Source organism: Podarcis liolepis (genome assembly GCF_965112155.1).
Source record: "Podarcis liolepis genome assembly, chromosome: 8".
Lineage (NCBI taxonomy): Eukaryota > Metazoa > Chordata > Lepidosauria > Squamata > Lacertidae > Podarcis > Podarcis liolepis.
This window is the reverse complement of record NC_139560.1, coordinates 85,735,770-85,761,532: the sequence shown is the minus strand read 5'-3', so window position 1 is coordinate 85,761,532 and position 25,763 is coordinate 85,735,770. Positions and strand designations below refer to the sequence as shown.

Below are 25,763 nucleotides of genomic sequence, written 5' to 3'. Positions count from 1 at the left end.
GTAGTGCAGGGGTAGTCAACTTTTTTATACCTACCGCCCACTAATGCATCTTTCTTGATGGTAAAATTTCCTTACCGCTCACCAGTACTCAGTGGAAGGAGTTCAGCTTCTGCCGTTGAACCCCCTACCGCCGACCTAGAATCCTGAAACACCCACTAGTAGGCGGTAGGGACCAGGTTGACAACCCCTGATGTAGTGGGTTAAGGAGTTCTGCAGGCATACTTCTCTTAAATTCAGCTGGTCTTCTCCCAGCATTGCTGCACATTTTGGGGGGGGGGGGACGGACGGACCCGGATGGACGACAGCCACCAAATGTGACTGTACACACCACTGCTCCACTGGAAGTTATATATGGAGCAGCCTTCGAGGTCCACACACACAGCTTAGTGAGACTCCACAAGGTGGACAAGTTTGCATCAGCTGATGTGGCCTCCAGAAGGAGGATCCTTCAGAAGTTCCTGTAACTGGAAGCTGTCATCCCACTCAGTTTCAAGGTATACTGCTTCTGAACATCTCTTTTGTATGCTCCACTCCTCCACTAACTAAGAATGGAAACTTGGACGCTTTCTGGTCAGTGGAGAGTGGCACATACAGCTTGATTCAAGTTGAACCCGATTCCACTGATATCTCTTCTGTTTTACCTTCTCAGTTGGCTTCTGTATTGCATCTTCTGTTCTTGTTTCATAGTTCTTGTTATTAGACACAGTGGGTTTCTCCTTCAGATACATTTTAGTTACTATAACCAGTCTGTGGACTAGTGGAAAGGTCTCATCTGGCTGTAGCAACAGGAAATTTAAAAAAAAGAAAAGTTTTGACCCTGTTTTCTAGAAGATGACATTCCTGCATGTTTCACTCTGCTGATCAGAATAAGATTTCACAGTAAATTCAGTTGTTTGCAATTTAAACTGAAGAGTGAACATACATTCCTAACATAATTCAAATGATATTGAAAATTTCCTTTCTAGAATATTTGAGCTTTCTTTCTTTCTTTATTTCTGAAATAGGATGGGCATGTGGAAGTAGCTCGTCTGTTACTGGATAGTGGTGCTCAAGTGAACATGCCTGCTGATTCCTTTGAATCTCCACTGACACTTGCTGCTTGTGGTGGCCATGTGGAGCTAGCAGCTCTGTTAATAGAAAGGGGAGCAAACCTTGAGGAAGTTAACGATGAAGGTTATACTCCATTAATGGAAGCTGCTCGGGAAGGCCACGAGGAGATGGTGGCTCTCTTACTAGCTCAAGGTAGGACAACACCTTTGTTGCAAATTAGAGCATTAATATTATTTTTACTAGCTTCTTTCTTGGTGGCTTCAATACTAATATTGCTAGCAGAGTAGTTCATAGTTCATAGTATCATAGAGTTGGAAGGGACCACAAGAATCATCCAGTCCAGTCCCCAAACACCAATTGTGGTGTTGATTCTGGTGCCTCTTACATTGAGGATAATTACTAGGGCTGCTAACCTATTCAGAATTCACTAGGTCAATAAAAATATTAATTGGAGTAAAAAATGGTGTTCCCAACCAACCTGATTAATTTCTAAGCACCTTTTATTGCAGGATGCAATGTTTATTGGCTTAAGAAACCTTCATTTTGTGCTAAAGGAAAAGGCAAGAGAAGGGGTTTAAAGCCAGCCAGTGTTGAAGATGTGATTAAGGAATGTTGCCCTTTATCTGTGCCAGCAGCAGTTCCACAAAGCTCATTAGGCTGCTACTTTGGGAAGAGTGCAAATGTGCCTCCAGTGCTTAATGCTTGGCTGGTGCTTCTGTGTTTCTCCCACTTGTTCCTACCTCTACTGCTAATACTTTGCAGATTGGATGAGGATCTTGCACACCATAACATTGCTCTGTTGGCTACCTTCGTAAGAAGAGCCAAGTGTAGACCAACAAGCAGGTATTGCAGGGAGGCATCTTTGCTTAACAGAGTGTGGAATGTGTGAAAATGTCTTAAGTTAATGTGTTACCTGGCAGATAAGTTGAGAGAAAATTGCTCTATTGTACCTCTTTTAAAACCATTTTTTCAAGGTGTTGGGCCTTTTGTTGCCATTGTGGTAAGCCAGTGGATTTATTTATTTGATATTTGTTTTTTATATTTGTATACCATACCACACAATAATCAACCATGTCTTCTGGGCAGGTCACAAATTAAAAAAAATAAAATATGAATACATATTTTTTAGTTTACTAAAACTATCCATGCAGAAGCTGCGCTAACACAGAAATTAGCAGAAACCATATGAAGAAATGCAGGCCTATAAAATAGCACTAAAATCCAGTGAGGGGGAACCAATATCAAATGGACATGCTAATGATTTTTTTTCCTAAATAATTTTTTTATAGGTGCTAATATAAACGCACAGACAGAAGAGACACAGGAGACAGCTCTAACTTTAGCATGCTGTGGAGGGTTTTCGGAAGTAGCTGACTTCCTCATTAAGGCAGGAGCTGACATAGAACTTGGTTGTTCTACACCTTTGATGGAAGCGGCACAGGAGGGCCACTTAGAGCTGGTGAAGTATTTACTAGCAGCAGGTATGTTTGCTATTACAGTTGGAAGAGATAAACCAGATAGTGGACCTTCAGATGTTTTTCAACTCTGACTCTAATCACTTTTGACCAGTATGGCCAATTTATTGATGCAAATTGTAATCCCTCAACACTTTCTTGCATGAGTCACATTGTAGTTTCTCTGGAGCAATGAAGAATATAGTCATAATTCTGGAACTATTGGAAATTAGTATCAATAATGTAAAAGTATTTAGTATTCAAAATGCTTATGTAGTTAATCTTCACAACATTTTTGTGGCATGTTTAATACTCTCATCAGGATGACATGCCTAAGACTTCAGCGTCCAGATTCATTTGGCTGGTTTCCCCAAGAGCATTTGTGTTCTCAGTGGCAGTCCCTGCACTCAATAGCAAAAGACTTACGAAACTGAGAAATGTTACCAAAGGAACCTGTGATATGCAGAGGGGTGACTTGCTCGGAGAGTGCTAGCCTAAAATAAATATTCTGTCACCTCACCAGTGCTTTATTTTTTTAAATGGTATTTCCAATGGAGGTATCCTGTCAGTAGCATTTGAGAAAGGAAATGTTTTATGAGCCGTTCTAGGTTGAGTGTTAATTGGGTAGATTTTTTAATACATTGTGAGTAATCTAATTCCACACTCGTCCACAGGCGCCAATGTTCATGCAACAACTGCAACAGGAGACACTGCCTTGACCTATGCCTGTGAAAATGGACACACTGATGTTGCAGATGTTCTGCTTCAAGCTGGTGCAGATTTAGTAAGTCTTGAATATTTCTCTAAAATTTTGGAATGTAATGGGAGCTTTTTATTTTCCTTGAAAATGAAGAAGAAAAGTGCCTATGCAAACTAGATGGGAGAATAGACCAAATGTTATCCAGAGGAATGAATGCAAAATAACTCATGAGTGAAAGTATAGATTAACAATTTGTCTAATACTTGGATTCTTACGTTGTGAACTGCTCTGTGATCTTCGAATGGAGGGTACTATGCAAATGTAATAAATAATAATAATACAGTGGTGCCTCGCAAGACGAAAATAATCCGTTCCGCAGGTCTCTTCGTCTAGCGTTTTTTTCGTCTTGCGAAGCAACCCTATTAGCGGATTAGCGCTATTAGCGGATTAGCGGCCATTAAAGGCTTAGCGGCTAAAAGGCTATTAGCGGATTAGGAAAGGGGGGGGAGTGGGAAAAAATCGGAACACTCGCAAGACATTTTCGTCTTGCGAAGCAAGCCCATAGGGAAATTCGTCTTGCGAAGCAGCTCAAAAACGGAAAACCCTTTCGTCTAGCGGGTTTTCCGTCTTGCGAGGCATTCATCTTGCGGGGCACCACTGTAAATAATTTTGTAATTGTTCTGTTTACACCACAGTTTTTTCATCACTTTGAAGAAATAACAATTTTCAATCTTTGATTTCCTTCCAGCAATGCATGTTCCTTGTATTTCTTTTCTTTAATTGGTTCTATTTGCTGATTTATCAGGAAGTGCCAATGGGACAAGATTTTATATCATTTATTTATGTAAAAGGGTGTTCAAAATGGAAAAGGTTGTTTGTATTCTGCATGCTTCAAGTACGACAATGGGTGAAGTGCATGACTGGTGTTTTTAGGTCAGGTTTTTGTGCACAGCTTGTACTATAGTATCAAAAATGTTTACAAAAGCCTTGTCGTATACCACCTTTGGTCCATTTGCCAGGTAAAGCCCCTTTCTTATCCCTAATCTTCAGGTTCTGTTTGGTCCAAACAGTTGAGTGTTCTGTTAAGCTCTTGGTTAAGACTTCAGTCTTTTCGTTGCTGTTTGTGACTCTCACCTATTTTGAAGGGGGCTTTCTTTTGCCTCACTGAAAAAGCATCAGTTCTACCTTAAGCTTGCCTGCTGATCTTGCTTTAGAATATTAGCAAATTAGTTCTTCTCTTTACTTTCCCCCACAGTATTCACTTTCTTCATAATATTTCTAAACAGGAGCATGAATCTGAAGGTGGAAGAACACCACTGATGAAGGCTGCAAGAGCGGGTCATCTATGCACTGTACAATTTCTTATTAGCAAAGGTTGGTAGTAATAATAGTAACATTAATAGCTGAAGGAAGGATTGCTTGACAGTTGGCTGTTAGGAAGAATGTGTTGCTTTATAGCAATCATTACCTTTTGCTATACATATAATGTTTTGTACTAAATGTATGTTTGGGATGAGTTTCCTTTGCAATTTTATAAGAACAGTACTTGGACCGTGTTTTTGAAAGCTCAGTGCTTCATATACTTTATCTTTTTAAAATAATCCTTCTTTCATATCTCCATAAAGTATTACAACCCCCATGCCCGCATACTTGGGAGTATGAGATTTAGTGTATCTTGCTTGAGGTTATGCGCTTGTGGCAGAGGCAGTGTTACAGGGGTTGTCTCATTCTTGTAGCTGAAGACTAACTGCAGCAGGTTCAGGTTAACTGTCATTTGGTATACAATGCTTAATGAAAAATGAGTTTACCAGCATTTTCTTTTAAGCGAACATGAAATATGAACGTGAACCTTTAAATATTTTGGTACCTGACTATGTCATACTTGGAGTAGGCCTATTGAAACCAATAGATTTAAATTGGCCAGCACTGGTTTCAATGAGTCTCCTCTGTTTATGACAGAGTTGTACTGTCCTTTAGAAATCAACTATTTAATTTATATTCCAAAATTAACATACAGCTAATAACAAACTGGCCTTTACTATGTGAAATGTTTTTAAACCTAAATGTAAGCAATTTCCTCTTCACTTGCAAATTATTGTTCATTTTAAAATTAAATGATTTGGAATCTCATTCCCAACAAATGGTGTCTTTGCATTAACTTTGTTCCTTGAAATTTCCCTTTAATTACATCTCTTTGTGATAGGTGCCAATGTTAACCGAGCTACAGCTAATAATGACCACACAGTGGTGTCACTGGCATGTGCTGGGGGCCATCTTGCTGTTGTTGAGCTGCTCCTAGCTCATGGTGCAGACCCTACTCATCGTCTTAAGGTATTCCAAGTAACTCATTTTATTATTTTACAGTATATACCTTTTGTCAGTTGTATTGGCTAATGCTCCCAAAGTGTGTTAACTATAAGGTTGGTTTTGTTGTGTATGCCTAGTTAGTACAGTACTCAGATCACAAACCACTATAATCTGTCTTCTTAAAATGTGTATTCCAGGATGGCTCGACTATGCTCATTGAAGCTGCGAAGGGTGGTCATACAAATGTTGTTTCCTATTTATTGGATTACCCAAACAATGTTCTATCAGTTCCAACTGCAGATATGTCTCAGCTCACACCGCCATCTCAGGATCAGTCTCAGGTAAGCTGTAAAGCTTTTAACTATAGCAGTGGAAAATGAATGTTTACTTTTACCAGCTTGACATAAATGGTGCAAGTTTTTATATAGATATAGAATATGAATTTGATATAGAATATGAATAGTACAATTTGAGTAAAAGTCAAGTAGAGAGAAACTCCCAAGAACAATGATTCAAAATTCAGGTGTGCTACCTCTTCTATTTCTCACGCTGTTGGGTTTCTTAAAAAGCTTAACTCTTAAATTTGAGGGGAGGAAAATCCAGTTCCATACTAAAAGCTCACAAAAGCTTATTTGAACAGTACACTTAATGCCATGCATGTACAGGGTGTGAGGAGAGTATCCTACTTGCTTTGGATTAATGTTCAGGTTACTTTAAAATCCACTGACATAAGTTTTTAATCTGAGTTGATTTTGCAGGTTCCACGTGTACCAATGCATACACTTGCCATGGTCGTACCTCCCCAGGAACCTGACAGAGCTCCTCAAGAGAATCCCCCTGCACTTTTGAGTCTCCCAAAAGGTTAGTATGCAAACATTTTTAAATTTTATTTAAACTTGTGCTAGGATTCTGAATTCTTTGTGTGTCTGGGGCCTGGGAAGTATTTGGGACTTGATAGTGAATGGTGCAGGTCTGTTTCTCTTTAGTCATTTTAGTATAAGATTTTGAAAACATACCAGCAGTTATCTAAAGAACTGCTTTGGCTCCATGTCTGGAGTTGTGCTATTCCAGTGATAACTTTTGATTTGAACAGCCAGTGGCAACCTTAATTTCATCACATGGTACCATATCTCAAACTCCTTTTAACGCTCCCTTCAAGTTTCAAAGCTCTCTGCCATGTTGCATGGAGGTTACTGTTAACAAAAGCAAGTTTTAAATGATATTCAACTAAGTTGAATTAATGACCATGACTAAGTTAAGTCTATTAATTTTGATAGGTCTATTATAAGAAAAACTTTCCTGAATACCGCTCATTAGTTACTAGTTGAATAATATATTTGGTAACATACTTTAGTAAAATACTCAAACCGTGTTCAGTTATACTTGTAAGAAGTTGCCTCTAATAGATTTAGTAGATTTCTGAACTTGGCAGTAAAATTGCATCTTCACCAGTAGTAAAAAATTGTGTGACGGATTCAATAAACAGTGACCAACTGTAGTATTCATTTACACATTTCCTTAGCTGATTTTATTATTGCTGTAAATGAGGTCAAATAGGAAATTCTGTATTTTGCAGAATTTTGAAGTACAAAGAAACTCATTGTGTACCTGTTGCAGAAAACGTCTTGTCTTGGGTTAACAAAATCTGTGATTCACCTAGCCAAACATGTTTTGTGTCAAGCAAATGCTTGATGTACGCATGCTCTCATATGTGCTTTCTCGTGCTCTCGCTCTCTCACTCACTCTCACACACACACATACACACACACACACACACACACACACACACACACACACACCACAGTCTCCATTTGTTTTCACCATGTTTGTGAAATACATGGCTAGTGGACCGTATTCAGCTTGGTGGTTCATATGCTGTACAGTTTGTTCTTTCTCATTCTGGACAGTTTGCCCAGCTGTTAAATGATAACAGTTGCATTAAGTGAGTGAGTCAACTTAGATTTCAAAGAACTTACAAGTTTGTATGTATAACCTTTCTGGAGACCTATGAATGTGATTAATCAAATGTTTGTAGAGTCCATTAAATAAAGCATAATACCTGGTAGAAAGTGAAGTGAGCACAGTTGTACTCAGAAGTGACAGAATTTTGCAGTGCAAAATCACTGCAGAATTGTTAATTAAAACTGATGCATCTGCATATTTATTTAGTGTAAAGAATATGGTAGGTGCTGTGCAGCACACAATGTGATGGCTTCTCTCTGAAGGTTTTAGACTAGGGGAGCTAAGTTGTACTGAAGGCTAGAAAGATGAGAAGGTATTGGACAAGTTGGGATTTTGGGGTAAGCATTTTTAAGGGAACACTGAGATCCTCAAAATAGGTTAAACAAAACATTCTTATAACAAGTTATATATAATGCTTTTTCTAAATGCTCAAAGTGCTTCACATATAATAGGCAAACTTAAGATAGGCTGCTATCATATGAATTCTGCACACAGGCATCCAAATTATTTTCATGGAAAAGATTTGTATCATATAGAGCACTCCAGTAATTTACTTTATTTCACCTAGTGGATTGTGTGATTTATTCTGATTTTTCTTGTCCTGAAGAAAGACAAGGAGCTTTGCCAGGGTACTGAATTCTTGACTCTGAACACTAAAAATATTTTTGAACCGTATCTCTGCCTTCCGGGATTTTAATTCACATTAGCCACATTTTTCAAAATTTATATTTTCATCCATGAGAACTGCTTTTCAGTGACAGAAAATTCCTAATTGAAGCCCTTAGTTGGCTAAAATATTTTGCATAATTTATCAAATTTATGCAGCTGAAGAAAGGTTCAGCTACCTATAAATCTTGTTGCCATGACAAGGAAATGAACTGTTCTCACTGAAGCAAGTTGCCCCCTTAGCACTCACATGTCATTTCTCTTGATAAGTGCCTGTGTGTCATTTCAGTTTGAGAACAGAGCACCAGACAAGGCTTCCTACTCTGAACTTAAAAAGGCTCCCAAGGTGGTGGGTAAAAATCCATAAAAACGGTAATCCTGAAAAAATAAATAGATCTAATGCATCACAAAAATAATAACCTAGCAGCTTGTCCATGATCCCCTCCCAAAATAGTGTACCATGCTCATTCCCACTGTCTCCTGAAAGAGAGGCAGCATTGCAAGTGGAGAGGAAGCTTCATTCTTTAGAAGCCACGACTAGAAAAGCTTTCTTTTAATAAATATTTTTTCTCAGTGAGGGGGGTTATTGCTTTAGTTTGTTTATGCTATATGTTTTTACATTTTTGTATTGTAAACCTCCCTGTGATCTTCGGATGAAAGGCAGTATAGAAAATAAATATTTGTCCTTTGTGGCCACTGGGCCTAGTCTCTGTGAGGTAGTGCACACCATAGGGCAGCCAACAAAGTGGTGTATTCTGATAAAATGGAAATGGATCTCTTATCCATGTATATGCATAAACACTTGTAACTGCCAGGCCTTTAAGCCTCTTCAACTCTTTGTTAAATACAAATTTTGTAAAATTTTCTCATGATTCATCAAGTAGAGCAGAATCCACTTCTGTACTAGCGATGCTTCTCTGAGGGCCAACTGCATGCTACATGTGTTCAAGCTGGCCACTTAGCTTGAAATAAAAACAGCCCTGGGGCACCAATCTGGAACATACTCATCATTGGGATGGGAGCCCTGTTCCAGTCTCCTGTTGAAAACGTCTACCTCCCAATTGCTACTTGCTTCTAAAGATGCTGGCTACTGCAAACAGCATGTGTTGGGGGCCATAAACTGCTAGGAGGTTTTGACAGGAAACCATAAAGTGCCTGTGTTCTGGATTGGAGCATCACACTGGTTGTTTTGTAAAAATGACTGGCCACCTTAAGCACAATTTCTAAAACCATGTGAAGAGCACAAGTGAGATCTACAAAAAAAATTAGTATGTAGTGCTTTTGTTCAGGATGTTTTATTTCATTTACTCTGCATCCTCCTTCAAGCAGTCAGCTGGCTTTCCATGGCAACTAAGCATAGTCCTAATTGGACTTGGTTTTTTTTTGAGGGGGTCATTCCCTCCTTACATTTTTGTACTTCAGTGAACCTTGGGAGTCTTCCAGGCCTGTTGATAGCTTCCTCTTGTTCGTTGATGGTGCTATTTTGGCAACATGGGCACTGGCATTCGTGATTCAACCTAAAGGGTCATTTGAAGTTCAGAGCATTTTTAAGAGACTGCATTCAATAAGCCAGTTTTACTGAAACAGTTTGATTGAGGTTCTGACCTCAACTGTATATAGCATGTTAGATATCAGCATATTTCAGTTATGATGAAGCAGTGGAATTTTAGCAATGATTATAACTGTCTTGTGCTATGCATTTAGAATTTTATGGTATAATACAAACAAATTGAACAAATTGTCCCAAAATGTTATATTCTGTTATACATTAGATTAGAAAGAAGTGATCTGGAATGCATGAGATGCTATAGACATTTTTGGGAGCTCCAAATAACATCCACAGAAGCTACATCTCTTTGTGGCCTTAAAAGGGGGGGTGCACCCCACACTTTTGAACTGTTTCCCTGCTCATACTCCTGATGTCAATTCTTACCTCACCATAGCTGAGCAAACAAGTGGCTTGTTTGCCAAACGGTATCAAAGGAGGTCAGGCTTTGAACTGAGTGGTGGTGGAACCTGATGAGGATCAGCAGAACTCGTCTCAGTAGCCTCCCAGTGCCCTATTTTGTCTACAAAATTGCAGCTTCCTACCAGTATTTGAGGCATTGCACCACCACTCATGGATGTAGCTTAAAAGCACTATTTAAAAAGAGACAAGTATGTCTACCAGTTAATCCCCCCCCCAAAAAAAACTTTTGAAGACCTCCCAGCTTGTCTGCCTGCAAATGGGGCAACAGATTTGGGGTGGGGTGGGGGAGCCTTTTGGTTCCACATTAGGTTGTTATTGCATGCAGATATTGTGTGCTTGGTGGAAGAGGCTGAGCAACCTAGTGTTAGGCATATTGGGCAAATATCTCTTGACTACAACAGTGTAAATCTTTTTCACACATACACACACATTGTCTGTTGCCTCCCAAGTGCAGCAGTTTATTTTTCCCCATAGGAATAAATTGCAACAATTCGCTTAAATGGCAGAAATCAAATATTTGCATTTGAACACTGTGGGAGGTGGTTGGAGGCTAAATCTTTGCCCTGCCCCTTCTGATTCCAGTGCTGGGGTGAGAAACAGCTATGTTGGAGTTCATCTTGTTTATTCTGTGGAAAACAATGGGAGCAACTTAAAACCAAACCATTCTTTTGGGTCTGGAAGGCAGGTGCATTTCTGGAAAATGTTACTGTAAATGAGTATTTTGAGATAAAAGACAGGAAACAATGTTTTTAGCATGACCTGGGTATACTGAAGCAAAAAACGTTAGTTCCCCAAGCTCAATTGTGAGTGTTTGACCTTCTAACTTAAGAGGGGAAATGCTAAGAACAGCACCATTTTGAATTTTGTACTTCTCCCTATGTGCAAATGCTTTTTGAATATTGCTTCAAATTTGTTAAAGTAATTGCTTGACTACCACAATATGACTGGAAAACAATTTTTGACTAGAAAACAATTACACAGTTCAAAGTTCAGTGTGACTCTAGGCAGTGAGCTTTATTGTTTATTATAAATAAGCAGTATTTATAATAGTTATAGAACATTGGGCCGTACTTTACATTACGAAAATAGAATGCCACAAAACAAGTGCAATATATGAACAAGACTAAAACCCAACATTTGCAGAAGACTGAGAAACAATTCCATTAAGAATGGTGGTAATAGCACTACCATTCAAGGCAAAATCTCATGTGTTGCTAAAAGATAAAGGCAGATTACTTTATGCTGCTTTCACTGATGTGCACATCCTAAGAAGCACATAGGTTATGGCTATAGACACGAGTGGATAAATACTACAAGCTGCACATCTTGACTACAGTGGTAGTCAGCCTGTAGTGGTTGACTTTATGGCAGCTGAGCTAAATATTATTTAGTGTCTTAAGGACACAACTGAGGCATAACAAGACTCAGAAAGCAAACCTTATGACATGATGACTTAATGAATTGTGTCTAGATGAAGAAAGTCAAGAATTCCAGCTGAATGATGATTGGGAGTGCTATATAATGCTGGCTAAGGAGTTTTCCACTGTCATTCTGAATAACTGCAGTAGAAGGGCAGCACAAAGGGAAAGCCCCTATCTTAGCTTCAGAATGTTTTCCATTTCTTTCTACTTCTTGCAAAATGCCCCCAAGACGATGAATTTCAGCAAATTTAAGCATACATCTGTGATACATCTAGTACTTGAAAACCAGGAGACTGACAAAACTATAACTATTTCCCAGTATGCACTGGAGTAGGATAACATGTATTTGCCTTTAATTTATATAGCTCTAAAGCACTATAGTATTATGACAATGCCAGCTTATACAGGATTATTTGTAAGGACAGAGGATGCAGTGAAGTGCACAGAACAGCTGCTGTATGTCCTTGAGACTTCTACAAGGTGATTAGGTTGTTCTTGAAGGATGACACTTAAGCCAAATGTTCAGTACTAAGTGTGCTGCACAGGATCTTGTCTACGGAATTTTCAAGGTGAAGAAATTAAGAACAGAAGACATTGGACTGGGTTTCACTGTGCACCAAACCACATGAGCAAACGGTATGCTGAGCTTAGCCCACAAAGAACCCACTAACACTGCTCTGAACAGGCATTCCAAAAGGCTGAATTTTGTAGCTTTGAATAAGGCTGATCTTGCCATGTTTTTGCCCAGGGAGCTGTTTTTAGTACTCTGTGCAGTAAGGAAATTGTTGCTGGAAGACGTTCATATGCAGTAGAAAGTCATCAAATAAGACAAAATGATGTAATTCTTATGTCAATACATGAAGCAGACATAAGGTTGCTTCTACATGTTATACAGAAAGTTCTGTAGAATTATATATGCAAAAGACAGATTTTCAGAGGTTGTGTCATTTTTACAAAATGTTGTAGAAGTACTAGATGATGTGGGTGACATCACAGAAAATGCATTGTATACCCATCAATGAAGTATTCAACAAGCAACTGAATGATTCAGCAACAGAATATCTACCCTCTCTGTCCCATTCTACCATGATTGATTTGTGGCTCAGATTTCTATTTTACCAGCCAAGTCAGGGAACTGCCTAGCAGGTGAGGGATTTTGAGGCCTTGTGTTATCAGACAGGCAAGCACTACGCCTTCATTCTAAATGGCTTCTTAGATACTGAGTCACCTCAAGTCCTGAGGGTGATATTGAAGAATCTGGAGCTGGTGGGCAAGATGTGTTGGGGCATATTGGGTCCTCTGAATCTGCAGCCTCATGCTAGATGTCTTTGAGCGTGGTAGTCTTGGGAAGGTTCTTCTGTATATACTGATTCCCTTTGAACCATATATATACTGGAGCCAGCAATAAAGTTGTCAGCTTCCTTCAAGGGCCTCATCCAGTTCTGACTAGTCCTGATAGGAAGGTGATATGTATTTACTGGGTGGGACACTTCACCTTCACAGCAAATTCAGCATTTGAAAGCCTGTTGAGAGAACCGTCACCTAATTAATAATTTGGAGAAGGCAAGCTCACAGATAAAACCATATCCACTAAGAAGTTTTTGTGAAGAATATACAATGTGAAGGCAACTGACTCTGATGTAGCACAGCATGTCTTGAAAACACAAAATTGGAAATGTTGCCACCAAGAAGTGACATTCTTCATTTTCACTCAGTGTGCAGTATTGAGTCATCTGGAGAAATTCTCTTTGTGCCATTGTAGAGCTCCCAGTGCCAGCAAATACTGGTTGGAAGTGCTCTTAATCAGTTATTCTGGTTGTTCAGATGTCAGTGTCATTTTCCAGTTGTTTGTTTAGAACTAATCTGTTGTTCTTTGGCACTGCCCTTCTTTGGGTTTGGGATGTAGACTGATCTTCTCCAGTCCTCTGGCCACTGCTGAGTTTTCCAAACTTGCTGGCATATTGAGTGTAGGAGGGCACAAGGAGAAGGGGACGACAGAGGACGAGATGGTTGGATAGTGTTCTCGAAGCTACCAGTGTGAGGTTGACCAAACTGCGGGAGGCAGTGGAAGACAGGAGTGCCTGGCGTGCTCTGGTCCATGGGGTCACGAAGAGTCGGACATGACTAAAGGACTAAACAACAACAAAAATCTGTTGTTAATGCCAAACAAAGTGTGTACCTCTGAGATGCAAATATAGCAAATCTACATTCATGTCAGTTCAACAGATACTTTGGCCTGGTTCACATGTATTGACAAACCATAGTCCAAAACTATGGTTTACCTTGAACAAGCTGGTGCACACTGGCTTAGCATTATGTGTGAATCTGTGCTTGTGGTTTCTTTCTTTCTGGACAAACCGCAAGTGGATGCAAAGGTTTTTTCCTGGCTTACCACTCATGATTTGATTGGGAGAAACAAACCATGAGCGCTGATTTGCATATGACACTAAGGCAGCTGCTCCAATGGTTTGTTTTCCAGCTCTAGAAAGGAAGGAACAAACAAAGCAGGCATAACAGAGCAGCACGCACGCACAAGCTGCTCGTTTGAGCTAAGCCATTGTTTGTTTCTGATCATGCTTTATTGTTAAATATGATTGAGGCCACTGACTACTAGAGTACATTCGTGGGTGTCCAACTTGAAATGCCTGTAAGCATAAAGACTGTCAAAAGATTAACAGTGCAATTCCTTTTCTTAGTTGGTACCAGTATCATTTACAAATTTTACTTTTGTGTTAATTTCAACTTTTTTGTTATATACTGCTTTCATTTTTTATTTTTTTCAGCTGAGCTAAAACTATGGACAGTGTTGCATGGAATTTACAAAAATCACATTTTTTTAAAAAAATTAGAAGGTCAAGAACTCAATTCAGCTTGGAAGCCATCATTTTCATAACCATTAGCCAAAATGTGTTATGTAATAAAGTTTCCCAGCTTTTACCCCTTTTTCCAAGCCTCTTTTCCAGAAATCCATCTAGACTATTTACTTACACAAGAGAAAATAAAGGGATTTTGCCAGGGGATTGGAGGGAAGAGACTGTTTTTGTCTTTTCAAGTTGCTCAGAAGTGCATGTTTGGGTACTGCTGGATTCATTCACCTAAAACTTTGTGGAGATGTGAAGTGATTTTGTAAGCTTTACTAGCCGAAGAGCTGTGGCCCTTCCATTTAGTTCTGATTTAAACCTTTGTGTAGCTACTCATAAATTTCAATATGCCATAAGACTTGAAGTAATAAATGACCGTAGCGGAGGAAGGAATTAGTCAGTGGGCTGCACTATCCCAGTTAAGCTTCCCCGTGTCTTCTACCTTCAACTGAAGATGGTTTCAACTTTTATAAAGTCTTAAAATTGCTTCAGCCTCAAATGGCTTCCTCTCAGATGTTTCATTGTAATTGCCTCAATCTGTCAAAAAAAAACACCCCTCTAAAATATTTTGTCTAGACACCATATTAGGCCAGCAAGCTCATTCTCATTGACTGTACACTTACAGAAATTCCTCTTTGTGATTTACCCAGACACAACCCTCTCTTTAGAAGTCCTACAGGGTTAATTGGGGTGAGCTTTGAGTTGAAGATTACAACTTTAATTTTATGAAGTTCTGGCATATTTTTTATGTTTTTGATTTCATGATATACCTGCTCCAAGCCCTAGGGATAGGATGGGATGGAAATTAAAATCTATGAAATTTTTGGGCAGCTAGTGTACCGTAATTCTTTCTGAAAAAAGCCATGCCAATTTTCCTTCTGATTACAAATTAAGACATGACTTTGACAACCTCTATCTTATGGATCATAGACACCATTTTCTTCTAGAACTTAAATACTTGAAGGCATATTAATAAGTTCTAGTTTTGGATTCCTGGGCCTTCAAGTTCCATGAACAACTTAAGGGACTTGAGAATTGAGCTGAATTTCCATGTTTTTATTGTTGTGAATTATATTGCCTGGAGAGTGAGGTTATGGGTGATGCTAAGCCTCGTTTATCCTGATAGCTATGAGTTGTACTGACTGCTGAAGTACATTAGCATATAATTTTTAAAATATATATATATATTTACCTTAATATATAGATATATTCAGCTATAGTGCAATTTATCATACTCTGAGTCTGAGTTCATGGGTAAAAGCTCATTAAATTTTGAACAGGGGAATACCAAAAACATATTTTCCTTTCTGCAAAGTTCTTGGCAATTTAGAGACATTGAGCAGCTGGCTTGGGGTTCTGTGTTGGGGTTTAGTTTAGTTTAGTTTAGTTTAGGTCTTTCCCACTACGGACACTCTGCTTAAATGCATTTCAAAGCGAAATGTTCAAAAATCCATTTGGTCTAGTCTACAGGATTCATGCTTTCTGTCAGTTTCAGTGTATACTTGCAGTATACAAGTGAGCTGTGTGACCAAATGAGTGGCTTCTTTACTCATGCATTAACAGTTTAGTTGGCAGAAGGCACCAACTAAGCACATGAAGAAGCAAGGGTTAAGCCGTTATCACGACAGTTTCAGACATGACTCTTGCCCTTGCAGGAGTTACAAAGGGGTTACGTTCGGAGGATCATGCCTAAAGCCAAAACCATGTGTAGTCAAAATACATTGGTTTCAATGGCGGATGGGATTGCAAAAGTCATTTTTCCTGGAACCCTGCTTCCCCTCACTTTCTTTTTGGCCACACGTGTAAAACTGAATGCACATAAACTATGGGCTTACTGTACTTGCACTAGAAAGGTTATACTTGTTATTGGTTTCATAGATTAATAAATTGTGTCACAGCCAGGAGATATCAAAGCAGTGTGCAATTAAGAGTAAACAATAGATTCAACCCTGCATCTAAAAGTTTTATATAACAGTAATTGTGGGAGTGGAGTGACTTCTCCAAAACAAAATGATGAATGGTGCCCTATAGCATATTAGTAGCCAGTGTAGCACTCTCACCAGAAGTGGTGTATTGGGATACTACAGTTAACAGCCTAGCTGCTGCATTCTACACCTTTCTGGCTAAGGCCAAGGCATGTAGGTCATCCAGTCCTGAGGTTTCCAATGCCTGGACTACTGTGGTCAAGCTATCTTATTCCAGAAACTGCTATAATTGTCTTACGAAACAAAGCTGGTAAAAAGTACCTGCTGCTTCAGATGGAGTGTAAGTCTGTCCAGAACAGGTAACTGATGTATCTCCCAGACCTGGGAACCACTTTTCCACAGGGCCTCCTTTTTGCCAGGGCTTAAATTCAGTTTATTGGCCCTTATCCATCCCACTCCTGTGCCCAGACACTGGTCCAAAGCCCACATAGCCAATTATAATTCAGATCTTGCAGAGAAGAGTTGACACTGCTCCAAAGCCCATAACAACCATTTCCAGCTGCTCTATGTAGATGTTAAATATTGTTAGGTATAAAAAAAAAAGTGCCCTGTGGCACCTGATAACACAAATGCCAAGGCCCAAGAGACCTGCTTTTTGCCAACTTGTGAATAATGGTGATATTACCTTCCTCTGAGGTGGCCAAAAACATATTTCACCTTAGCCATTCAGATATTTCAAGGCACATGTTTTCTCTGACACAAGTTTTGATGCTCCTTTAGAAAACAATTATACATGAAGCTTCCTCCAGCATTGCTCTTCTGCCTCGGCTTATACCAGGTGTTATCAACATGGTGCCCTCCAGATGTTGCTGTACTACAACTTCCATCTGTTTTCTGTGATGAGCACAGTATCTCGTCTCTCTGGTTTTCTCCTCCTGGACTTCCTGATAACTTAAATTCCTTACTAGCCTAACCTTGTGAGAATCAATGTACCTATACCCTATAGCTTGTTGTTAGATTATATTTTTGGTATATGGTATCAATATAATATTTTTGGAGTAGTTTTGAAATATTCAAAATGTTTCTTTGTATTGGATCCCAGTAGAATAATAATACTGTCAAAAATATGTGATGGGAGAGGGTAAAGGGGGAGAGTTGACATATACAAATCCCATCCTAAAGTCAAATCAGCACAGTCTTTGGTCTATGCTTTGAGCTGTGACCAAACTTGGTTCACTTTAATGTTATTCTTAGAGTAATACAGATGAATTTAGGTTTTTTCTTCAAATAAAAAGTGGCATATGTTAATGTAAAAAGATTCATAATGAAGGTGAATGGTGACCAAATGCTTCTCTCTTCAGATGACTGATAGAATTAACAGTCCTGATGGGTTGAGAAAATAAAAACATAACAGTGGTCCAGTTAATTACTTGGTGTGCTGGCAGCTTTAAAGTTGGCTTAATATGTGACTTTTATACTGCAGGCGGTGTCAGTTACCTTAATCTATATCACACTGGTCCTATTAAGGCAATATAATTTAATTGTGCCTATAGGTTTGCAAGGTTTTATGCCTCAGCACAACTCCAAAGATAGGAAAGCTCAATTAATCTTGCATCAAGACAGTTCTAACTTTTAAAAGCATATTTTAAGAACTTGACATTGAATATAACTATAGAGCCCCAAACCCACGCATTAGTTCATTTTTAGCTAAATTTGTTGTAGTATAAGAGTTGCTGTGAGCATCATAAAATCTGAGTCAAAACACAGCGTTAAAAGCCGGTAGTAGTAATGCTCTGTCTTGTCAAATAAACTTGTTTGAGATTATTAGAACAGCTTGAGTGTTGCCATGTAATTTTGAAACTTCATAAAGGCCATCTTGAAATTGCATATTCACCCCATTAAATGTTGTATCTTTTAGTAGTTTCTTTTCTTTTTCTCCCTCTCCCTCACGCACAAACTAATATTTTTTGGGGGGGGTTAAAAAAAGTGCATTAATGTAACATTGACTTTTGACATCTGCACAGCAAAGCTCTGAGCAAAGGATGACTTGAATTTGTAGAGGTACTGATACAGGATAGCTATTTCTTTCTAGATGCCTTTTGTGATGCGTTTAAACCTTTGAACTGAACTGTTCAGAGAAACAGGGCTTTCTGCAGCAAATGCTCATTTGCTTTTAATACGTGTTCAATATTTTTGCATTGGTCCTTATTGAGGAATATAGCTGTTTGCAATTTTTACAGTATGTTCTTAAAGCACAACTCCCAGAGATAGGTAGAGCGGCGTATGTGTTGGATGTTGTGTGTGTTCTGCAAGTTAAGTCTCTAGTGTTGCAGTGTATTTATAGGATTTTGCTGCTTTTGTCTGTCTGAACGTTAGTAGTCAAGACATCGGTAAATATTCTGTATTTTTTTTGCAGTATAATTTTATTTATTTGATAAACAATATTTAAGGGGACACATTTTTATTTTAATATTAACATAGTTTTTTTTACAACTGGAAGTTAGGGTCCATTTTAAAATTACAATTCTGTCTTGTGCTGTCTGTCCTGATATGAGGTGTAGACTTTAATCTATTTTATGCTAATGTGGTTAGTTATAAAGTTTTGGGTGGGAAAAGCGTGGGGAGGTATGGGTTAACCTCAGCATGGCATTTTTTCAAACATTTTTCGTGTGCTTAGGTACATCCAAGCAGAAGTCAACTTCCCTTCAGGTAGCAGATCAGGAGCTACTGTCACCTTTTCACCCATACCAGCCTTTGGAATGTATAGTGGAAGAAACTGAAGGCAAGCTGAATGAACTTGGACAGAGAATTAGCGCTATTGAAAAAGCACAGCTTAAATCATTGGAGTTAATTCAAGGTGAACCTTTGAATAAAGATAAGATTGAAGAGCTCAAAAAGAACAGAGAAGAACAAGTGCAGAAGAAGAAGAAAATACTGAAGGAGCTGCAAAAGGTGGAAAGGCAATTACAGATGAAAACACAACAGCAATTTACCAAAGAATATTTGGAGACCAAAGGTCAGACAGAGTCGCCCCTTACCCATCAGCAGCAGTGCCCACACACAGGTGTCCTCCCAGAAGTGGAAGGCAATGAGGGTCTGCCTGGGGATAGCTTTTCAGAGTTATGGCAGGTTGACAGAATCCTGGCAGGTAAAGATGAGCAGCAGCACTCTCCACCATCTGCTAAGCAAACCGGGTTTGTCCCTCTCCAACCTTTGTCAACGCCACAGTGTAATTTTTCAAGTAACCTAGGCTGTAATGGGACAGATTCTTTTGAACTTCAGAAAGTATTAGGTAATCAGCAAAATGTAGGACAACAGCAGCCAATTGCAGGACATGGTCAGGGGCTGTTAGTTCAAGAACCAGACGGATTAATGGTTGCCACTCCAGCACAGACGCTAACCGACACTCTTGATGACCTGCTAGCAGGTGGGTTGAGAAATATGTTTTCTTGCATTAATGTGTGTGCTCCGTTCCCTCTGCCCTCATTCCCTCTTGCAATTTTCCCTTTGGGGAATATTTGTTTTAAATATATTTCTTTCTTAGTGCTTTTAATGTTGACATTCAAGTTATAAATTCCCAAATATTTGGGTTGCTTTATCAAAGGTTAAATATTAATATTTTGCTATATTGAAATCTTCCTATATCAATCATTTGGGCTTCCACTTCAGTAGTAGTAACTTTTTAAGGAAAACTAGTTACAAGAAACCAAATGGTGTTATGCAAATATGTCTAGTTGACACTTGCCTCTGAAGGTATCACTGGGCTCATGATTTCAACACTCATGTGAAGGTGCCATTTGTATGACCTGACACACCTCTGTAGGGATAGCGAGGAGACTTTGATGTATTAAAACACCAGCAGCTTTATTTGGAAATTAACCTACAGACTTACTCATTCATATATAGTAATATCAGAATATCGTATGCTTGTGAAAATGAACCCTTTGAAATATGCTCTAAACTACATGGCAGCGCTAGAAATACTTGCAGCAGAAAGGGGATGATAGGTCCTGCTTAGGAACAAACTTAGCTTACACTAGCTACACCATTTTAACATCTTAAATAAGACTGGTTGATTAAGACTAATAGCGTAAGATGCTAGGCAAGAAAAACCACATGCGTGGTTTATGTATAGACTGCAAGCTTTAACCTTCATTGTAGAGTAATTTGTGAGGCTGAAAGTAAGAAAAGGGCTTGCCCTTGTGGAGTTTGCAATGATGTGCTGGCTCCATTTTCCTTTACTGTCTTTGGCAGAATATAGTTTTCCTTTGCGTTTGTATCCTAAACTGCTAAAACCAATGCTAAAACTCCAAAACTAAAACTGCTGTGGCCATTCCTTTTAGATGTTGAAGCTGTAGATATTTGAGTCTACTGCAGTCTGGATGGGTCTTGGTTTTGTTTTGAAACTATATTTGTTTTGTGTTATGTAGTAGGAATACTCCTTTTGAATTTGAAAAAGGGAATGTGAAAGGTGCCTCACCTAACTTGTCAATATAGTTTTTGCTTATTAAATGTTAAGTTATTCTTCTTGTGAGGAAAGTAGCCCTCTTGATGACCCTGTTAGCTCATGTTCAATAAAGTAATACTATCAGTTGTGATAAAACAAGAAAAAAGATTTCCTTTGGCTGGGTTGGGTTCAGAAATAAAATGCAGCATAACAGAATCCCTTGTAGGAGAAAGGAAAAATGTTTATGGATCTAAATGAAGTGACTTTTACTTTTTTATTGTGCCAGCATTTTATGGATACATTTTCATAGATGATATCTCATAGAACTGGTGCTGTCTAATCTGTTGGAAGTTTGCTTGAAATGGATATCATGTAAGTGAAGTGATTTCCCATCTAACTTACCAGCAGTAACCATGTGCTCTGTGCTATTTCCCTTCAACTCTGCCAAAGTGAGGACAGGAAAAATAAATCTCATTCTGATTTGGCTTCTTGATGTCAATATGCGACTGATAAATCTGATTGAGAGAAGCAAATACTAAATAAACTTAAATTTTAATAGTGTATATATCACCAACCAGGAACTAGGAGAGTTAGAATTCAGCATTGGGGGAAATCAGAAATTTGAGTAGGCCAAAATCCACTTGAAATTGAATTGGTGTGAAGATGTTTGGAAAATGTGTAGTGAACTTACTAAATTTAATAAGGGAGCTCAGTTAAACTAAGTTGCAAAAGTTGTGTACTGTTTATGATTTATGTCTTTTTGAAAGATTATGAAGCTGTTAGGTTTATTGAATATGTAGGTTTCTGAAACCTACACCAGACTTTGCAGTTCTCTGTTCCTCATTTGCTCAAGTAAAATGAATGGGAAGGTTGCATATATCATGGAAGGAGGAACAGCTGTGATTTTAGGGATTTTCTCTAGTGCCCAGATTTAAAAAAAACCCTGAGAAGAACTATACTAGTGCTCATTGCAGTGTCTGAATCAGCTTAATGGGCAGATTCATATGTTAGAAGAATATGCAGATACTTATAAGTATTGCCTTGTTAACGTCATACCTGATAGTAATCAATATGCAGTCTTTGATGTGGCTGACCAGATTTTGAGTCATCTTGAGTCAAGATTGGTTAATGGTTAAACTTCATTATTTTTTTAATGGAATTGCTATTTCAAAGGAAATATATGTATCAACATTACTGGCTTCTAAAGTACTAATGAGCATGTCTTGCATTTCAGTAATAGACGAAAGATGACAAAGAAAGTAGACTTGCTGATGACTTGAATTGGGAGGGACTGAAATATTTCTTTTCTTTTTTTAAAATCTGTCATATGCTCTTGAGGATGGGAGACGATTGCCTACAGCACCTTGTGAGAATTGGGCAAGTGGTGGTGGGAATGTTGCAGAGGAAATGAGATGTAAGAGTATCTGGTGATATAAAAGCAATGCTGGAGTGTTCATGCATGCAGTTTGAATGTAATGTTCATGTTGTGAATTGCCCTGAGACCTGCAGATACAGTGGTGCCTCGCAAGACGAAATTAATTCGTTCTGCGAGTTTTTTCGTCTAGCGAATTTTTCGTCTTGCAAAGCACGAAATCCCATAGGAATGCATTGAAATTCAATTAATGCGTTCCTATGGTCAAAAAAAGTCCAAACAAAGCCAAATTTGGTACAACAAGAGTTTATTAAGTGCTCTTTAAAGTCACACATACTGTAAAGGGCATTTCAAAAATTGAAGGATCAATAAATTAAGTTTCTAAACATGACAGAAAAACATTTAAAAATCAACAAAGTGTACACATTTTCTAAGACTCTGGGGGACAACTCGAAGAAGGTTCCTCTTCCACTCGTTGCTTCTTGCTGAAGAACCCCCTCCCCAACTGTTCCCCCAGCCGCCCACCACACAGAAATTCAAATCCAGATTTTTTTAAAAAAAACAGCAGAGTGGCCCAATGGTCACAGAAAATCATAAAAATGCAGGAAAAAACCACAAAAGCTTCCAGATTCTTGCAAACCCCTCCCCAACACCAAGTCCTTGAATTCCAAACACCCCAACCCAAAATCCAACCCCCCCCCCAAATTTTTTTTTAAAGTTTAAAAGAAGTTTTGGAAAAGCTTCAAAAATCACCAAAGTCTTCAAAAACCTCAAAAAAGGCTACCACACCACGTTCTATGAGTTGCTCCTCGAAGTCAAGTCGCAACTGTATTAACGGTGTTAAGAAAAAGGAAACAAACTTGCAAGACGTTTTCGTTTTTCGTCTTGCGAATCAAGCCCATAGGGAAATTCGTCTTGCGAAGCAGCTCAAAAAACGGAAAACCCTTTCATCTAGCGAGTTTTCCGTCTTGCAAGGCATTCGTCTTGCGGGGCACCACTGTATAGAGCAGTATACAAATTTAATTTAATAATAATAACAACAGGTACTCAGTATTTGGTACAAAAAGGAGATGAAACACTGTCTTCAGTGTAGATGTCTTCTTGTCATATATAAGCAACTATTCTCTTTTATGGAGAAGAAGATGGTGAAATATTTTCCACAGCTACTGTGGGAAGTAGTAGGAAAATAACAAAGCCCTATAACTTTGAATTTTGTGTTAAGCACCCCTGCTCTCAAATACTCATTTATACTTTATTTCATTGATTCACTGGATTTACACTAAATTTCACATTGAGCTTTCAATTCAGATTACTATGATTTTGGTGGAAGCTGTTGAATTTCTTAACCATTGTTGGTAAAGGCCACATTTGGAGTGCATATTTGAATGTTTATTTTTTGTTAAATTTCCCCATTTAGGACAGTACTAGATATAAATCTACGTTTGTTTCGTTTGTTTTTAAAAAATGGGAAAACTTCACCAGAATCTCCCAGTGGAAGGAGAATTAACTTTTGCCATCATAGTCGTAAAAGAAATAAAGGCAGTAGGTTGCTTACATGAGGTAAAATGCTCAGCTATTTAATTACTTTAGGACTACTACCGTCTTCCCTAAAATATATGTACGTTCCCTTGTATGCAACCAGATCTTAGTTTGTGTACACTTGGATTTCAAAATCTAAAGTGTGAAAGTCTTAAGAGCCAAACATGTACGTTCCCTGTGTTCTGAGAACTTCTTGCAACAAAAACCTTGCATAACATTCCCCTCATAGTTTTTTTTTGGGGGGGGGAGGAACCTGTAGTAAGTCAAAGGTGTAAATTTCAAATTTCATAAGTAAACAAAGTATCCATGTTTAAGAATAGCAATATCCTATTATTTAATTTGATCAACCCTAAATAGTGGTATGACATACCAAGAAATGAATTTCAAAATTTCTCCCTGGGCAGGAAGAAAATAGTTTTATTAGTACACATGTAAATGATTTAATTGCAACCAGTGTTCATACACCAGACTTCACATACTTTTTTAAAAAAAATCCTGTATGTAGGCAATTTTTCTCTCTCTGTACATTAAGTACCCATTGGCAAGAAATGGTCTTTATTTTTAGATGAGCCATCACAGCATCTTGGGTGTTTGTTGAGCTGGCTAGTAGTTGCTTTTATTCATAAACGCAGTTAAGAGATGCACCTATTTCTTTTTTCAGAAGTCCTTTTCATTTATAGAACATAACTACTGGCTACCGATGGCAGCTCACAATTATGAAAGTGAAAGCAGCAACATAATTTGATTAAACATAATGTCTGGATTAAATTTTTGTCCAGTTAAATTTTCCTTACCCTTTTGTATGTATGGCACTGTAACACGTTTCTCTGTTGCTCTTCTTGGCTCTCAGGTTCTGCTTACTCAGTGAGAAGTGTCAGAGAATCATAGCATTTCTCCTTTTTTTTTTTTTTTTTTTGTTTGTTAAATTGGCTCATGGCTTGCTCACTCTCTTCCCAACATCATGCTTCAGGAAGACGTAGAGCTGCTGGTGCCTCTTCTTACGTCTTTAAAAAGGCCATTGGTCTCTGAAGGAGGGTCCTGTACTTGCTGTGTCTGGTGGTTGATAGATCTTTATTGGCAATGAACTGTGCAGGCGGCGGTGTGTGTGTGTGTGTGTGTGTGTGAGAGAGAGAGAGAGAGAGAGAGAGGATGTTGTGATCAATGAAAGCTGCTGTGCTTATTACTGGGAAAGAGCAGGTGCATCTAGTTGATCATTGTTGGAAGTGAAATGCCAGAGGATTGTGGGTGTGGGTGCACACATACATTTATTACTCCTCCATTGTGTGCCATACCACCCCTCTCTTGTGCCTTGCTGCGTTAGTTTCCTTCTCTGAGGTAGAAGGAGTAGGAAATCAGTATATCAGTGTCTCTTGTATTCCTGTGTCTGTCCTTCTTGATGCATGCTCTTCTGAGAGATTGGAGAAGGGTGATCAGTTGAATTCTCTTTAATCAAGTTGTAGCTGTATATCAGATGAGTCCTCGAAATTAAGCACTGCAAAACAGTAAGTTTTAATTTCGTGTCGTAACTGTATTCTTGGATAGGCAATGGTTAATTCAGTGATCTGTGGAATGTGATGCAGTCAGTTCCATGGTCTCTTAAATGCCCCCATTGTTCCTTGTTCTCCTTTGTGACTCTTTCACCAAACATTTACATGATACCACCTCTTTCCTTACAAATCCCTTCTCGGGCAATTTTTCTACAAGGTCTTTGGCCCCATCTCCTTGTTCTCATCCCTATTTGAGACACAGACTATTTAATTGTTCCATGTTACCTTTGGGGTTCTCTGCCATACTTTCCATCTGCTCCCTTATCTGTGTAAATTGTAAATTCTTTAGAGGCAGTAACCGTACCACTAGCTTGTTACCTGTAAACTGCCACTGGCTATGATCGGACTATAAATACAAGTACTGTCTTTTCTACCTAGTGCCTTCTTGTAATGTAACCTGATACTACCATATTTACTCGAATCTAACGCTCACCTTTTTTGGCCAAATTACAGTGCGAAAATTAAGGTACACATTAGATTTGATGGCACATTTACATTTGGCACCAAATACTTTGCTTGGTTTCAAGGTTCTGAAAATTGAGG

At 38.6% G+C, this 25,763-nt stretch overlaps 1 protein-coding gene across 26 annotated transcripts in view; it reads left to right on the top strand.

The window, feature by feature from the left end:
- Positions 1-25,763, top strand: part of LOC310714070 (ankyrin repeat and KH domain-containing protein 1-like) — an 89,031-nt gene that overhangs the window by 24,977 nt on the left and 38,291 nt on the right. For 22 of the 26 annotated variants that reach the window (XR_014529572.1, XR_014529573.1, XR_014529574.1 and 19 more), the window contains exons 8-15: positions 1,005-1,242; positions 2,340-2,531; positions 3,179-3,288; positions 4,491-4,578; positions 5,408-5,535; positions 5,709-5,852; positions 6,270-6,372; positions 18,993-19,742. Coding sequence is in view for 22 of the 26 variants with exons in the window: in XM_083518938.1 (XP_083375064.1) it covers positions 1,005-1,242; positions 2,340-2,531; positions 3,179-3,288; positions 4,491-4,578; positions 5,408-5,535; positions 5,709-5,852; positions 6,270-6,372; positions 18,993-19,742 (1,753 nt within the window). In the remaining 4 variants the exon portion in view is untranslated. The remainder of the gene's footprint in view (positions 1-1,004; positions 1,243-2,339; positions 2,532-3,178; positions 3,289-4,490; positions 4,579-5,407; positions 5,536-5,708; positions 5,853-6,269; positions 6,373-18,992; positions 19,743-25,763) is intronic. The other 4 variants (XM_083518940.1, XM_083518939.1, XM_083518942.1 and 1 more) reach the window with 1 other exon arrangement.